Genomic DNA, 17,091 nt, shown 5'->3' on the forward strand with positions numbered 1-17,091 from the left:
AAAGTGATGGGTCATAGTAGTATTTCCATTAAGACACCTAAATTGACTAAGAATGGCAAGATTTCATCAGATCTTTGGTTGAGGGTGCTATGCGACCACACCTACTGTTGGTCTTATCACTTCATCACCAAGTTCACTATGCATCTTAGGGATCAAATAAAGTATCTTTCCCACTAACACCCAAATGGGAAAACCACAAAGAGGAAAATGAGTAGTCTCACAAGTACTTAAGGCTCATCACCTTCACGTCTAGCAACAATTTTGGAACACCTCCAGGTCCGGTCTCCTCACTTCTGTCCCTCAGCTCTACTTACCTTCGACCAGCAACCTTTCCTCTTCTGAATTCAGTACACCTCTCCCTCCAATCCCCATAGAAATCCAGGAGGAAAGGGGGCCAAGAATCATTTCCCTTAATAATAGTAGCTAGCATTGATCTATTGAGGGAAAGCTTGCAAAGCCCTTTACCCACATGATCTCATTTGATTCCAAGTTAAGTGCTATGATTATTCCCATTTTACAGAGGAGGCAACTAAGGCTGAGAGCCCAAGGCCACACAACTAGTCTGTGCTCATTTGAATCCAGGTCCTCCCGACCCTAAGTCAAGCTCTGTGCACTCCAGGACACTTGTTCTCTCAAAGGAGCGGTCACAAAGGGTGCGGGAGGTTCCTGTAGCCTTGACGCCCGGTCAGCGTCCTGTGCCCACTTACCTCGCTGACAATGGTAGCGTGGGACTGGCTGTACTTCCAGTTGCCCTGGCAGGGGACCAAGGGCGCGGTGCGGTTGGGGAAGGAGGCGAGCGGGTCACTGCAGCTGAGACCCCCCGCGGCAGCGTCGGCTGATCCCGCAGCGCTGCTCCAGTTGGCCGCTTCCAGCTCGTAGCGCTCACAGCGCCCGTCGGAGCGGGCTCCCGACTCCCCAGCGCTCCGGGCGGGCGCCGTGCGGTTCCATTCCTCCTCGGGGCTCCAGCCGCAGCGCTCCGCCAGCGCCTCGGCGCTGGGACCCCGGCACCAGTGGTGGTCCGGGCTGATGCCCAGGAAGACCACGCTGACGAAGAGGAAGGCAAAAGTGATGCCGGTCAGGCACATCAGCAGGAACACCCGCCGCTGGAAGCGCCCAAACTCGCCCGCCTTCTGCAGCACCTCGTCGAAGGAGGGCATCATGCAAAAGAATCCAGCCTTCTCTTCTTCCTCCTCCTTGTTCTTCTTCTCCTTTTCTTCTTTCTCCTCCTACTCCTCCTTCTCCTCTTCGGCCGCTTCTTCTTCCCCTTCCTCCGCTTCGCCAGGACCCGCGTGGCTACTATGCACTCTCTGCCTCCGCTGCTTCTCCTCCAACTTTGGTATAATTCCCCGCGCCCCCTCCCCCACCCTTGGGTGCAACTCTGCTGCCCCGAGGCAGTTTCCTACAAATGATTCCCCACGCACCCAAGCCTCTTCTTTCCCACCCCCACCCCCCCTCACCGCGTCCCTACCTCACAACTCTGGCATCGTGCCAAGAACCAAATCTCTTTCCCATCCCAGCAGCCCACAACCTTACCTTCAGGGGTGGGCACAGAAACCGGGCAGAGGCAGCGTCAGGTGGCCGGCTTAAAGGCGCAGCTGCTGCCCTGGACACGGAATGCTCAAAGAGGTGGGAGGCAGGGAACGGGGAGCGGCCCCCCCTGGCCAGTGGCTTCCTGGGCTAGTGCCCTGGTGCGGCCCTTTTGCGATAGGCTCCAGTTTCAGGAACAATCCGGGTCCCCACTATCTTTCAGAGTCACCAACTAGACTGACTCTGTCTTTAACTTCTGGCAGCTGCAACAGTCTGAGTCTGATCCTTAAATCTAAATCGGTGACAGTTTATCCTTCCCTAACCATTTCTTCTTTACTTTTCTCTATTTCTCCTCATCAATTCCAGATGTATATACACATATGTATACACATATAAGGGACACAAGTCTGTGACCGCCGTCCATATATATGTATGTATATATGTGTAACCACAAGCCTGTGTTCTCTGGGAAACTTAAATATTAGATATACCTACATCTATATGCATACTTATGTATAAGTATATGTATGTATGCATGTGTGCACAAGCCTAGTAAAACGCTGTGAATACAGTATGACCAACAGAGCTTACATGCTTAGTAACAGGTAGACAGTCAGATAGATAGACAGATCCGTATGTGTGTGTGTGTGTGTGTGTGTGTGTGTGTGTCTGTACTAGGCTTGGAAAAGAGAAAGTTTAAACCAAACAGGTTTCCCCGGACTCATGGAGCTGGCAATTTAATAAGTTATAAAACACCAACAGATAACTATACATTATAAACTATTGGAAAAATACAAAACAAAGTGCTTTGTGAGGACAAAGTGAAGAAATGTCATTGACAGATTGAGTTAATGGAGTTCATGGAGCAGGTGGCTTTTACATTTTGTTTTAAAGGATGGGAGGGAATTTAATCAGCAAACAGGAAGATGGAAGTCATTCTATTCTTTGGAGACAATTTGCCTAGATATAGAGTAGGGATTAGCCCATTTTGGCAAGAGTGTAGAATGCTTAAGAGGAATAATCCTAGAAATCTAGACAGATGAGGTAGTACCAGGTTGTAAAAAGCCTTGAATATTTATCTACCAGAAGAGTTTATCAAGGTGATCTTCAGGTCTGACCATGTCACTCCCTTATTCAACAAACTTCAGTACCCTCTATTGTCTTCAGGATCAAATATAAAATCTGTTTTGGATTTTAAAATCTTTCGTAACCTGTTTAGTTGCTTCAGTCACATCTGACTCTTTGTGACCCTTCTGGGGTTTTCTTGGCAAAGATACTGGAGTAGTTTGCCATTTCCTTCTCTAGCTCATTTGACAGATGAGGAAACTGAGGCAAAGGGGGTTAAGTGACTTGCCCAGGGTCACACAGCTAGTAAGTATCAGAGGACAGATTTGAACTCCGGAAGATGTCTTCTTAACTCCAGGTCTGGCATTCTATTCTCTGTGCCGTGTAGCTCCCCCTTTATAACCTGGCCCATTCCTGAAAGATTATAAAACAAAGTTTTGGCTTGATGGATGCTCCTGATTCAGGAGATGGGGAGAATTATACTTCCCGCTTAAGAGGAGGCTGATAAGTTGTACTGGACTTTACAAGTTCTGCAGACTGAATGTGCAATTAAATATGTCGATCAGCCGAGGGGCACACAATTAAGGATGTATACAAATTTATTAGGTATGCATGCACATGTATGAGTATGGCTTCTGTGGGCTCCCTCTTGCTTATAAGTTGTCAAATCAAGGCAAGTCGACAAGCATGTATTAATCACCAACTACATGCCGGACACTGTGCTAAAGCACCAGAAATAAAAAGAAAGGCAAAAATATTTTCTCCCCTCAAGGAGTTCATAATCTAATGGGGGAAGATAATACACAAATAACTATGTATAGACAAGTTCCATAAAGGATAAATTGGAGATAATCTAAGAGGGATACCATTGAGATTATGGAGGACTGAAGAAAGCCAGGAAAGCCAGGAGGGGTAGAGAAGGCAGGAGAAGAGTCCAGGAATAGTCAGGACTATTCCTTTATGTTTCTAATCTTTCATTATAGGTTTATGGGACTATGAAAATGGCACAAGAGAAACCAGATGTAGTTCTCTGCTTTTAGGCTGCTGTGTCTGAGAGATGAAGACTTATATCTCCAGCAGAGATTAGGGAACAGGAAAGAATAAAATTGTGGGACAGAATGGGACAGTTATGACACTTCTCCTGTTTTATGTTTCATTACCTGACTTCTGCATTTCATTTTTAAAAAATCCTTTTCCTTTAAGGCTCAGATCAAGAGAAGCTTCTTCCTAGAAGTCTTCTCTGATTCCCCCTCGGCTGAAAATATTTCCTCTCCCTTAAATTCTCTTAGAGCACATGATCTCTATCTAGTCTTTGTTATGCATTGCTTGCTATTTGGTATTGTGTTCATATATGTGTCTATATCTCCCAGTAGAAGGCACTTGAGTGCATAGACTGTTACTTTAAGTTTCCCAATCAGTAAGCATTTATTAAGCACCCAGTGTGACCCATATCTCTATGCTAAGTGCTGGGAATAAAGACAGTTAACTAGACCTGTGATTTCATTAGTATAGGGAACTCCTGGGTTAATTCTAATGAAGATTTGACACCTTCTTTGTAATTTATAGGCTTACTGAGTTGTCCAGAGTACTGAAAAGTTAATTTGCCCAGGGTTATATGTGTCAAAGGTAGAATTTGAACCCAGGTCTTCTTGGTTTCAAAGTTGACTCTATATTCACTACTCCCTTGAGACAGTCCCTGCCTTCTGTCAAGGAGTTCACACTTGGCTGAGGACATAAAACATGTTAATAGAAAAGTAAGCACAAGATATACACAAGATAAATGCAAAAATGATTTTGGGAGGTTGCACATTAACCACTTAGAGCATCAGAAAAAACTCTTAAAGGAAGGGGAATTTCAGCTTAACCTTAAATCAAAATAGGGGAAGGTAGTTGGTCATGCCAGGAATGAGAGAGAGTCTATGCAAAGACACAGACTTGAGAGATAGAATGTTGCATACCGGGAGCAGCAAATAGAGCAATTTGGCTAGAATCTTGAAGGGCTGAGGGGACAATGTATTCTTGGTGACTTACCAAGGCTTTGTACATGGCAGAGGCTTAATAAATGTTTGTTGATTACTGAATGGAAGTCTGAGCTGTCCATACTCAAATAGAGTATTCCAAAGCTAACCATAACATTTTCATTTTATCTTCTCTGTAGAAATGGATTTCCACAGAATTGGAATTACAGCAAAGTGATAAAGGATAAGACCAGGGTGCCAGTATGCAGAGCCTTCAGCATAATTGAAACAATGGGCTGGCTCACTTTCTCCACTGGTCACAACCCAGGTGAGCTCTTCCTCACCCAACCAGAACAACTCCTCCCTGCTCCATTGTTTCAGCTGGCCTCCTTGGAAGTGTTTGAGGACACATTTTTGCCTTTTGTTACAGGAACATTTTGTGCTACTTTCCCTAGGTGCAAAAATAGCTGGATCTCAGGTTAATGTTGCATTTTTTTAAATTAGCAAATTGCCAGAATGAATAATTACAATGTACACTTACCAGTTTAAAGTTGATAGAGCATGTGGAAAAGTTCTATTTAAGCAAGAAAGGTTCCAATAAAAGCCTGTCATAAAAATGCTGAAAGGGGGCATAGATAAGTGACACAAAATTTTCACTGGACTTAGAACATGTTTTTAATTTATTTATTTTTAATTTTTAAAGTCCTATGGGGGGAAAAAGACCTATGGGCCCAAATGCCTTAAACACCCTTATCAGGCTTTTTATTTCTTATTAGTCATTGGGAATGTTATTGTTGCCTAGCTTGTGACTATAATAAGACCTACAAAAGGGACTTCTTAGTATGATTTAGGTTCAATTACAATGGTTCCTACTTAATAAATATAATACATTTCCTTAATCGTGGTGTGAAATTAAAGTGTTATCTCCTCAGATCTGAGTCCTAGCCATGAGACTGCATTTTACTAGTTAAGGGACCATGGAAAAATCACTTAACCTCTCTGAGGCCATTTCCTCCTTAGTAAAATGGAGACAATTAAATCTGGACTACCTATCTCACAAGCTTGTTGGGAGGATCAAGTTTGGCAGGCTTTGGAACTGCAAAATGGTAGATAATTCTTGGGGCCCCTATTAAAATGCTGTCCTCAGGTCTATGTCATGGAACAGGACAGCCTCAAAGGGGAAACCACTGCTTTTGGTGGTCCAGTAAGTAAACGCTTTTTGCACCCTTTGGAATAGGTGTCTAAGACAAACCTAGATGGTGCAGACCTTTATTATATGGTGAAACACTAACCCTTCTTGCTCTTTCTGCTAATTAATTTATGTTTCAAATGGAAAGTAAAGGCCATTTCAAGAAAATTTACAGAGAGGAATTAAAACATCAAATTATAAACTCTTTTATTTAAGAGGGCTGTTATAAAGCTAAAGTTAGAAAATGAAGGAGGCTACACAATTAAAACTTATGGTTAAAGGAAGGAGATTTAATATAATCAAGCTTTTGTAAGGTTTGTTTCTATGGTTAGCATCATGGCATTAGTGGAACAGGTTGGAGACCTGGGGCTGCCATTTTCTAGCTATAGCCTTAGGAAAGTCACCTTTCTTCTCTGAGGTTCAGTTTCCTCATTGAAAAAATAAAAATATTTTTTACTACCTCATTCAAGGATCAAATGAGCAGCATGGGAGCTGAAAAGTGCTATGTAAATATAAACTATTATCATGACGTTTAACTTGGAATTGTGCTTTCTTGAAGCCCTAAGACATACCTTAAAATCTAGCTTTATATCAGTCACACAAAGGAGATTCACAAAGGTTTGCATACACAAATCAAACTCTTTATATTTACTTGCATAATTGACATTGTGAAATCTGAACTGGCATTGCAACCTTCATCTCAATATCTGAACATTTTGTATGTTCTTTCTGCAGATATGGATGAACTGATTTCTGCTATTTTTAAAGTTCTGCCTGATCCTACAAACAATATTCCGTGCAGTCTTCACTCTCCTTTTGGATTGCAGGATGTGTTCAACATCCCAATGAGGTACATTCTGACTAGAGGATTAGCTATGAAATAACTATTCGTTGTATACTAGTAACTATGCCCTGTGAAATAGTATCCAATGCCCCAACAGAAGAAAAGTAGGCAGATTAATTTGTAAACCTTTGTGATTTGAGGTGCAAATATTATGCAACGCTGATTTGGGGAGAGGGCAGGATGGGGAAGTTGGTCCAGATCTGATTTCATCAGGGAAGGAAACTCCTTCCACTGGCCTTTTTTCTGTATGTGGCAGGGTTTAGGAAGCAAACCTTGGATGGCCTTGGGTAGACTGTGATGTGCACTATACTAAATGACAACCACTCCAACCCTGACACCTTTCTCCTTATTGGTTCATTTCTTTAATAAGACTCAACCCATGTTCTAGGGCAATCAAAAGGTAGGTTCTGATATTTCCTCAAAAACTATTGGAAATGCACAACCATTCTCATTAATTAATCAGTTAGCTCTAAGCCCTCACTCCAGTTTATAAATAAAACAGAGAAAATTCATTTCATTTATGCTTTTACTCCTTTCTCCCTCCTTCCCACTCTCTCTCCCTCTCCTTCCCATTCTCTCTCTCTCTCTCTCTCTCTCTCTCTCACTCTCTCCTCTCTCTCTCTCTCTCTCTCTCTCTCTCTCTCTCTCTCCCCCCCCCCCCCACCGCCCCACTCTCCCCGCAGTGTCATAGGCTTGGACTACCATCAATGTTACTGGCTATATAATTTATCCCCAGAGTTACATACAAAGAGTATTTCAGCAACTTTATCTGCTATGAGAAAGGTCACAGTCAGAACTACCCCAACCATCAATTCCAACTGTTCGATTCTCCACAACTATAGAAACAGAGACCCTAGGACCATGGCTCTTGGGATGTTGATCAAAGTCTTTGAAATTTCTCTTCAGGTTCTCACAAAATGTCTCTTCATAGCCTTTCTCCTTGACATATAATTCACTCAGTCTCTTAGTCCCTTCCCTCTACTTCACCCAATCTGTCTCCAGCTATGACAGCGAACTCCATCCAGCAGGTGTTAAACTAGAACTCCCCAATATTATCTTCTGTCCTACAAGTACAGTAACAATTTCTGTGGGAGAAGCGAGGGTTACACTTGCATTTCTTAATTGTTTTCAAGAGCACTGGGAAATTAAATGATTTGCCCTTGCTTACAAAGCTAATATGTGTCAGAGGCAAGGTTGGACCCAGGACTTCTGATTCAAAGGCTAGTTCTTTATCAATTCTGCCATGCTTCCTCTCAAATAATCCTATTAATAGGGTGATTTTAAGAGTTCTTAGTTAAGGGTCTCTATTTTCATACTATCTTAGCTCGTATTTCTAAATTTGGTGTCTTGTATTAGGCCACTAGTAACCCTTCTCTCTTACCACGTAACTACTCTTTTTTTTCTCTTGCATTTTTACAATGTCAAAGAATAACATTCTTTATACTGCTTCCGCCGTTGTTTTCATTCACCTTTGGATTATTGAAACTATTTATCCTTGGCATATAAAAATAGACAGTTACCATCAACCTTTGAGGTAGTTAAAGGGGAGTTTTAAAAGATGCTGCTGACGTTTACTTCTAAGTTATCTGGTACATATAGTATTTATGGTAATATTGTTAAAAGAGGGAAGGGAGAAGATAATTCCAGTGTTGTTTAGTAAAATATTCCCTTTTGATGAAAAAAAGTAGAACATTTTGTGGTTGTAAAATATTGTGCCTTTTAGTTGAATGAAAATTGATGTATACAATACATATATCTAACAGTAAGAACTGCTAGACCCAAGGGGCTGGGGCACTGTACTCACTTCCTCTCTACTAGAGGAAGGACCCTTTCAGCTCTAGATCCATACAATGAGGTAGAGCAGGTTCAGACCTGTGGGAGCATGACCTCTTAGAAGATGTCAGATTCTTTTTTATCACATTCCATTATAGTTTTGACTTTATCTCGTATGTAGGGTCTCCCCACAAAGGGGGAGAAATAGAAAGATATTCATTGTACAATATTAAACAGGTATGGAACAGGTATTCATTTTCTCCGCACAAAAAACTGATAAACACAAAAGACTATCACAAGGGAAATGGATAATTGGACCTTTATTTTATGTCAATTGGTGTTAATCAGCTAGCAATTTCATAGGGGTAGTGATGGTTAGCAATTATTAACACTATACTTATCAACATACATTTGGTTGATTAACTAATACATGTACATTCAGGAATAATTAAATAGGATAAGTTCTTTCTTATTAAAGGCTCCAAGCTGTAAATTACAAAATCATAAGTTCACTTGCTTGTTATGAAGTTTATTTGCTTAATAATAGGAAGTTAACTAGAGGACCTCTACCCTTCTTCCTGCTGAGCAGGAAACCAAGCCCAGTGTGATAGAAGTGACCCAATGACATGGAAAGTCCCCTAGCTATTTCATTGATCTTCTGCCTTTCATCATCCCCCTATTGCCCAACGTGGGGAGACTGGCCAATGAATTATCCTATTTGCTGGCCTGTGGCCTGCCTTTCTCTCTGCTTATTGGTCTGTGAAGATATTTTGACATCTATTCATCAGCCCAGTCCATGGGTCTGCTCATCAGCTCAGTAGGACCTCCTGAAAGGTCAAGATAGGTCTGTAAAGGTCTGCTTATCAATCTGCTTGTCAATCAATGGGATTCTGTACTTTGTGTAGACCCTCCTGGAGGGTGTATCCATCAATGAGATTCTGTATTTTTAGTTTGCTTCATTTGTATTGTTTGGATACTGAGCACTATAAAACTAAGGCCCTGGAGGAAGGGGGCATCTCAGATTGTGAGGAAGATCTGGAGTCTTATTCATTAAAAGGGGGACAAGGTCCCTTTAATAAATGGTTATTGGCTTGGAACTCTACCTCAATGATTTTTCTTGCATATTGGACATTTTTAGGCCCACACATTGACATAAATTTTAAAAAGCAGCATAAATAAGGGTAATTATACTTTCCCAGGAGGTTGTGACTTAAACATTACAACATGAAACAATTCACAGAATTGCCAAATAGGTGTTTTACATTTTACCTTAACATTGCAGTGTCTAAACAACTCTCTCTCAGTTCACATCTCTTGTAAAGCCAGGCAAGGGCTACCTTTCCCCAGGTGGGGGCTCTTCCTGCCTTTTGTCAGCCTTGACCAACAGACTTAGGATCTCGAATCATCAAGGTTATCTCCAGGATGGGAATGTGTCCATCTCAGAACTGTTATTTGATCACCTATATTCTGTAAAGAAAATACAAAATGGCTTTTAGGTTTTAATTCCAGGATTCTTTCCACTGTTTCTACTAATAGACAGCTAGGTGGTACTAAATAGAATGCTGGGCTTGAGGGAGAAAGACCCCAGGTTCCAAATGGGCTAAGTCACTTCCTAGCTATGTGATTCTAAGTAAATCACTTAACCTCTCTTAGCTTCAATTTTCCATGTGTAAAATGAAAGTGTTGGCCTAGACCATTTTTGAGGTCTCTACTAGCTCTGGAATGTTAGGTGTGTCTACGAGTACTAGATAATAGAGTGTTGGGCCTAGAGTCAGGAAGACTCATCTTACTGAGCTCAAATTTGGCCTCAGACACTTATTAGTTATGTGACCCTGTGTTACGACAATGCTGCTTGCCACTACTGTTGCTGTGTAAGGCTAATAACACCAGCACACAGGAGGGCTGCTAACACAGGTCCTTTGATCTGCTTTTCTAAGGAAAGCAACTTTAAGGGGTTAACAATCTCACTTTAATTAAACATACCATTCACTTAGTTCAGGAGGAAAAGCCAGCACCCTGAACTTCAGAGCAAATACAAACAGAAATTACAAACAGAGACAATATAAACAGATCAACATTTCTCTCTAACCAAATCACAATACATACTTACCAGAGAAGCACCAACATCTGGGGTTTTCGAAGGGGGGAGGCTGCTTCGGTGGTTTACCCAGAATCTCCTCACCAGCACTCTTTCAATGAGTGTGACCCAAAGGCAAAAACTGCTACAGTCTGAATTTATATACCCTGTTCAGGTCCCTGAGGGCTCCTGTGAGGCCCTAGGCCCCACATCTTATTTGTGAAAGGGTGTGGGCCTGCCTCTAATCAGGCCTCCCTTTGTTGGCCCCATCTGAGGCCTATTCAATGGGCAGGAAAGATTTTTCAGTTACAGATTGGCCTTATACCCTGGGTAAGTCATTTAACCCTGTTTGCTTCAGTCTCCACATCTGTAAAATGAGCTGGAGAAGGAAGTGGCAAACCACTCTAGCATCTTTGCCAAGAAAACCCCAAATGGGGTCACAGAGAGTTGGACATGACTGAAAAATGACTGAACAACAATATATACATATGTGCCTACAAACGCCATGGTGCATGTGCAGAGTTGTCCTGCCTACTTCCAGTTAGTGTTAAAGGATTTTGGCACTTCGAAGATGATGAAGAAATCCTCTTTTTATTATAAGGAGAGAGAGAGGAGAGAGAGAGAGAGAGAGAGAGAGAGAGCATGCATTATATAGAATACACACACACACACACACACACACACACACACACACACACAGCATATCCCAAATGGTTTTGTACAATTTGAAGCTTTAATAACTTTAACTTTTAATCACTTTAAAAACTGTGCAAAGACTTTTGGGATATCCTGTATAGTTTATAAATATTTATGGCAGCCTCTTTACTATATTTTGACCCTTTAGCTTATCTCTGAACCTTTTCATTCTTTTGAAACTTCTTTCTATTTGAAATGTTTCAAAAATCAATCCCCTAAAATTGTCAACACCAGAACACTTCTTTTCCCATATGTGTTTGGTCAAAAATTCAGAAAAAAATACATCATTCAAATAAATTGACAAAAAATAAGAGCCTTGTTAAAGCAATTAGATTTTGAAAGGTTTTCCAGGAAGTCAAGTAAAAAGAAGAGATACAAAAGTAATGAAAATGCCTAAGATTTTTGTTTTTAAAAAATGGCAGTGTATTTGGTAGTATGTATAATTTATTCCAGAAGTCCGCACTCTAACCTCTGCTTTTTCTATAATAGATTTACCAAGTTATATTTGAATAAAAGCAGTTTTCAGTTAAAAAATTTTTTTAATATTGTCAACATAATTTCTTTTCTCTGACTGATGAAGTGTTAGTTGCTAAAATGAATATTTTTAGAACCCATCACACTGGAATAATAAACTGCCTTGATATTGCTAAAGTATGAAAATAATATGTAGAAAATAGTATAAATATCACACGGTTGCCACCCTCAAAAAAGTAACTTCTGCCACAAATGACCATAAATCTCATGAATCTAGTTCACCTCTAGGTCTCCATAGAACTAAGGGACTCTGAGAAGTTTAAGTGATCTCCACAGCTACGTAGCCCAACCCCTATCTGAAAGGATTCCCTACTACAATCTACCTGCCAAGTGGTCTTCTAGCCTCTGCTTAGAAGACCTCTAAAGATAAGGAACCTACCACCTCTGGAGGCAACCCATTTCACCTTTGTACAGTTCTCAATATTAGGGTGATTTTCCTAACATCAAGCTTGAATTTGCCTCTTTGCAAACTTCCAGCTAATGCTCCTTCTGGAGGTAAATACAAAGAATCTAATTTCTTTTCTGGAAAGCTAGGTTGTGCAATGGATAGAGTGCTGGGCCTGGAGTCAGGAAGACTCATCTTCCTGAGCTCAAAGCTTGGCCTCAGACACTTACTACCTGTGAGAACCTGGGCAATCACTTAACCATTTGTCTCAGTTTCCTCATCTATGAAATAACTGGAGAAGGAAATGGTAAACCATTCCATTATCTTTGCCAAGAAAACTTCAAAAAGGGTCTCAAAAAGTCGGACATGACCGAACAACAATTTCTTTTCCACATGACAGCTCTTTATACACAGCTATCATGTGACCCTGAGTGGTTTTTTATCCATAATAAACATCACCAGTTCCTTCAACAGGCATAGACTCAAAGCTCTTCTTCACCTTTATTGTTCCCCTAATGGACACTGGTCAGCTTATCAACGTATTCCTTAAACTGATGCCAAAAACTGAACACAATACATATTCTGTTTTTACCAGTTTTTTTTAACTGAAAACTGCTTTTATTCAAATATAACTTGGTAAATCTATTATAGAAAAAGCAGAGGTTGGACCATGGACTTCTGGAATAAATTATACATATTACCGAATACACTGCCATTTTTTAAAAACAAAAATCTTAGGCATTTTCATTACTTTTGTATCTCTTCTTTCTTCTCCATTGAATCCTACCTTCCTCCCCAAGTCCCTGTGAAGTCCCCTGATTCATTTGTCCTACCGTGTGGATTGGAGTCCCCACAGAAGAGAAATATACTTTGGGTTTTACCTCAGAAATGTTCATAGGCATCCAGCACATAACACTGAGGGTTTTGACTGCCCTGGCAAGGAAATACAACTGGTGTTACTGGACAGACCACCCCCAACTTTCCAGTGAGTTCCACTTTCACACTAAAGAAACATCCAGACTTATGTGCTATCTTGAGGGCTTAGATTGTCTGATAAGGGAAACAAAGTTTCTAGAGAGAGCACTCTGTTTCCATCGTACCTATACAGGCCTCAAACCCATCAGTGAGTTAGGGGAATGTCTACCCCAGGAATGTGAAGACTTTTTTCCTGGCAGAATGGGCAGATGAGAATAATCCATTCCAATGGCCATGAAGTTGGCTGAATCAGGTGCTGTGGAGCACTTAAAGCTTGGTCAGATATCGAAAATGCCAAAATCATCCACTGCATCCCGGGTCATCACCAGTCATCCTGACTTTTGTCTTACCACTGGACTTTGATGACTCTGGAAGAGAGGGAGTAAGGCTGATGACTTTGAGCAACTCTGCCTCACTTAAATCAAATTCATATGCAAACCAAAATATCACTTCATGATGTCCTCTTCAAAAAAAAAACAACAACAACCCAAAAAACCAAGGAACAACAACCTACATTATCCAAAGAACTTCTGGGCAAAGACTAGGTCTGTTATTCTTCCCTATCAAGGCTTTAGTTCCTTTAGTTTTTCCAAATTCCAAAATTTCTAAAGTTTTTCCAATGGCATATAACTTTCCTCCTACAGGAGGTTGGCACTACCCAGGAACTCTCCCATTCCTTGCCTCCCAGAAGGCTGGGTCACATGGAACTTTCAAACTTGGAGTTGCTAGAAAGGCAACCCTGAGGCTAGAACTGCACCAAAATACCTTCTTTTTCCTAGAAGGTAAGATTGCCAAACTTCCAAACCCTGTGTTTCTGAAGTTGCTAAAATCCCATGGAACTCTCACTTTCCTCTGTTCAGGAGTCTGGGTCTCCAAACTCTCTAGGAACTCAACATGGGCTGAAGAATTGCCATTCTCCATAATTTTTTCAATTATCATTAACAGTGGCTCAGCAATGATATCTCTGCCAGTTCTTTCAGTACCTAAGAGTGTATTTCACTTTGATTTAATGACCTAAACTCATCTAGGGCAGTCAAATTCTCTTTTACTATTTCCCTTTTTATTTTGGATTTTGACTTATTCTTTGTCAGTTTTGTTCTGTTCTTTCTAGCCCGAAGATCATTCTTCTCGGTATTGAAAACAAATAACAAAAGGAAGGAGCAATTCTGCCTTCTCTCCATCATCCATTATCCTTGTTCCATTCACTCTGAGCAGCTGTTCTATTTCTTCTTTCATCCTTTTCTTTTTGCCAAATCTAGCTTTTAAAAATATTTAGTTATCTTCAGTTTTAGTTGGCAGCCTCAACTTATTTTGAGTTTTTAACACTTCTATCACATTTCTTACAGGGCCATGACAAACTTTTGCCTTTCTCCTCTATTGTTTGCCATTTTTTCCATAGTCTGCAAAAATCTTTTTCAAACAAAAATCTATTATTCCCTGCACTTCCATAGCAATCTTTTTAGATAAATTTCCTTCTTTAGCTGAATCATTTTTCTTTAGGACTTCAGAATTTCATTCTTGATAACTTCCCATTCTTCCTGGGATGACTTCTTCATTAGAATTCTGGTTCAACAGAGATTAACTTTTCCCTGAATCTTTTGAAATCTGCTCTCCCAAATCCAAAATTTGTAGGATCAGAGATTTAGAGTTGAAAGGGACCTTAGGTATCATATAGTCCAATGCCATCATTTTAAATATAAGGAAAGGAACGCCCTAAAGAGTTGAGTGATTTGTCCAAGGGAACAGTGGTTGTAAGTGGCTGAGCTGGGATTTGACCCCAGATCATCTAACTCTAAATCTACCATACTATGGTAAATTTTAAACTATGTTCAGTTTTTCTCCTCTTTTCTATCTCAAATTCTAAAATGGAATGTTTGCATCCTCCCTAATGTTCTCAACCCTTCTACCTCAGCAATCAATTAATTCCTTTTGGTAGATGAGAACCAGGTTCAAAATGGAAATTCCCTTTATTTGTTCCAGCCATTTGAAGGATGATATTATTAAAGAGGACCAAAAAGTTATTATCTGCTCTGTTTTTGCCAAAGAAAGAGTTTCAGTATGTTTCCAGATAATTGACATTCCCATCACTTCTTTGTCAAGTCTCTACACCAGAATTGTGATCCATTTCCCAATTTTCTCATCTGTTTCTTCTTCCTGTCCCAGCAGTCTGCAGTATACTTTAATATTAATATTGCTTCTTCTGTTCACTTATATGTGTCCCTCTCCCCTATTCACTAAAAGTGTGTAGTAGGTTTGATAAGTCTTAGGAGGATTTCTATGACGTCTTGCATACATTCCCTGGGAGAAAACATTATTAGAATAATAAATACTACAAAGATACCTCAGTACTCCTCAGCAAGAACTCACCAAAAGCCAATACTCATTTCTTTCTCTGATAATTTCCCACTGGATAGCACCTGGAGATCCACATAATTAGAGGACAAGCAACTGCTTTTCTCATGTGATCCAATTCTCTCTTTTTCAGTAAGAACCACGTATCTTCTACTTACGTCCAAGTATTCAGTGACCCCTCTTCTCTGTATCACACTCTCATGCTCCTCAATCTCCTGTCACAAGCTAGAATTCCCATCTTCCTCGTCAGATCATTTTCCTAGTTTTTTGGCACATTAAAGACTTTCTTTTATTTTTTTAAAAAAGGAACACTTAATCCTCCCTGACAACCTGGAGAATAGAGAGGCATTCTATCATCTCCTTTTCCTCCTCATGTAGGAGAGTTCCTAGCCTTCGTTTTTAGCATGGGAATAATTGTTTGTCCATAGCACAGTAAACCCTATATGCCACCTGTAGGTCACTGCAAAAATTATCCCTGCTCTCTGTGCTTTCTGGAAACAAGATCTTTAGTATTTGCTATTCTTGTTAATAACTCTTGTGAAATGAGACAAAATAACTTGATAGCTACAGTATTAAGACTTTCTTAGCATGGAGAAATGGAAGGGATCATTTAAATAAATTAATCCTACCCACTCATTTTACATATAAAGAAACTGAGGCCCAGAAAAATAAAGTCACTTACTAAAATCATACAAGTAGGGTGTAGGAAAGCCAAGATTTGGCTTCTGATGCAAATCCATTTTTCCTTTCCATTAAACCATGTTGCTTCAGGAAATGATGTGGCCCTTGTATCTATTACAAGACTGTGCTCATTGGAGAAATATGTGCTAAGATTGTTCTCTGTTACTTTATTGTTTATTTCTATCCCAATGAAATGTTTTGTTCTTCCTTGCCTTTTAATCATGGTTAGCAGATGAATATCTAGACATAAATTAACCTTAGAAGTTCTCAGCTTTTCAACTGGCAAACCAGAGGGGGAAATTATGATTGAAAATTCCACCATTCACACTTGAGTCCATATGGGTTCAAAGCTGGTTGCATATTTATCTTACAACATTCTTTTTGCTACTCACTTTTGCTTTTACATTACCAAGTATCTATCTATCTGCCTATCTGTATGTATGTATACATATATGTAAATACACACATACATACGTACGTATGTGTGTTGAATTGGTACGACGGGATTTAGTTTTTTCACAGAATTTCCCTTCCTGCCAATCCTCAGCAACAGATGCCAGAGTATAAGCTGTAATTATTTTCCTGATGGTCTTTTTGCTTATGCTCATTTAAGCACTGCATGATGACATAACCAAATGGCCTAAGAAACGACATCATTATTGCTTTTGGGTGCACAGTACAATCAGTTATAACAACTTTTTTTTTTTTGCCAGTTCACTACATTTCTAGATAAGATGTTTGAATACAAAAATAATAGTAAAATTGGGTGAATTTACACCTGGTTGAAATTGTTAATTAGTGGATTAATGTCGTTGTGGAATTGTTTCTATTGCAACCATTGGAATCTGTCCTTGGTCCTGCTCAATGTCTTCATAAATGCATGGATGAAATTTTAAAAAGGATCATCAATCTATAATGGAAGCAAATGTAAGATTATCATATTTGAAAATGATTCAAAGTTGGAAAAGATGGTTATTATAGTAAATAGATAAGAGAATCAAGGTTCAAAATAAATTTAAATGATTAGAAATCTGG

At 40.0% G+C, this 17,091-nt stretch overlaps 1 protein-coding gene across 1 annotated transcript in view; it reads right to left on the reverse strand.

Moving 5' to 3' along the window:
- Positions 1 to 1,445, reverse strand: part of SLC22A3 (solute carrier family 22 member 3) — a 140,872-nt gene extending 139,427 nt beyond the window's left edge. The window contains exon 1 of the mRNA XM_036769199.1: positions 708 to 1,445. Within this exon, the coding sequence (XP_036625094.1) occupies positions 708 to 1,160 (453 nt within the window). The 5' untranslated portion in view covers positions 1,161 to 1,445. The remainder of the gene's footprint in view (positions 1 to 707) is intronic.
- Positions 1,446 to 17,091: the final 15,646 nt, after the last annotated feature.

Source organism: Trichosurus vulpecula, chromosome 7, assembly GCF_011100635.1.
Source record: "Trichosurus vulpecula isolate mTriVul1 chromosome 7, mTriVul1.pri, whole genome shotgun sequence".
Taxonomy (NCBI): Eukaryota; Metazoa; Chordata; class Mammalia; order Diprotodontia; family Phalangeridae; genus Trichosurus; species Trichosurus vulpecula.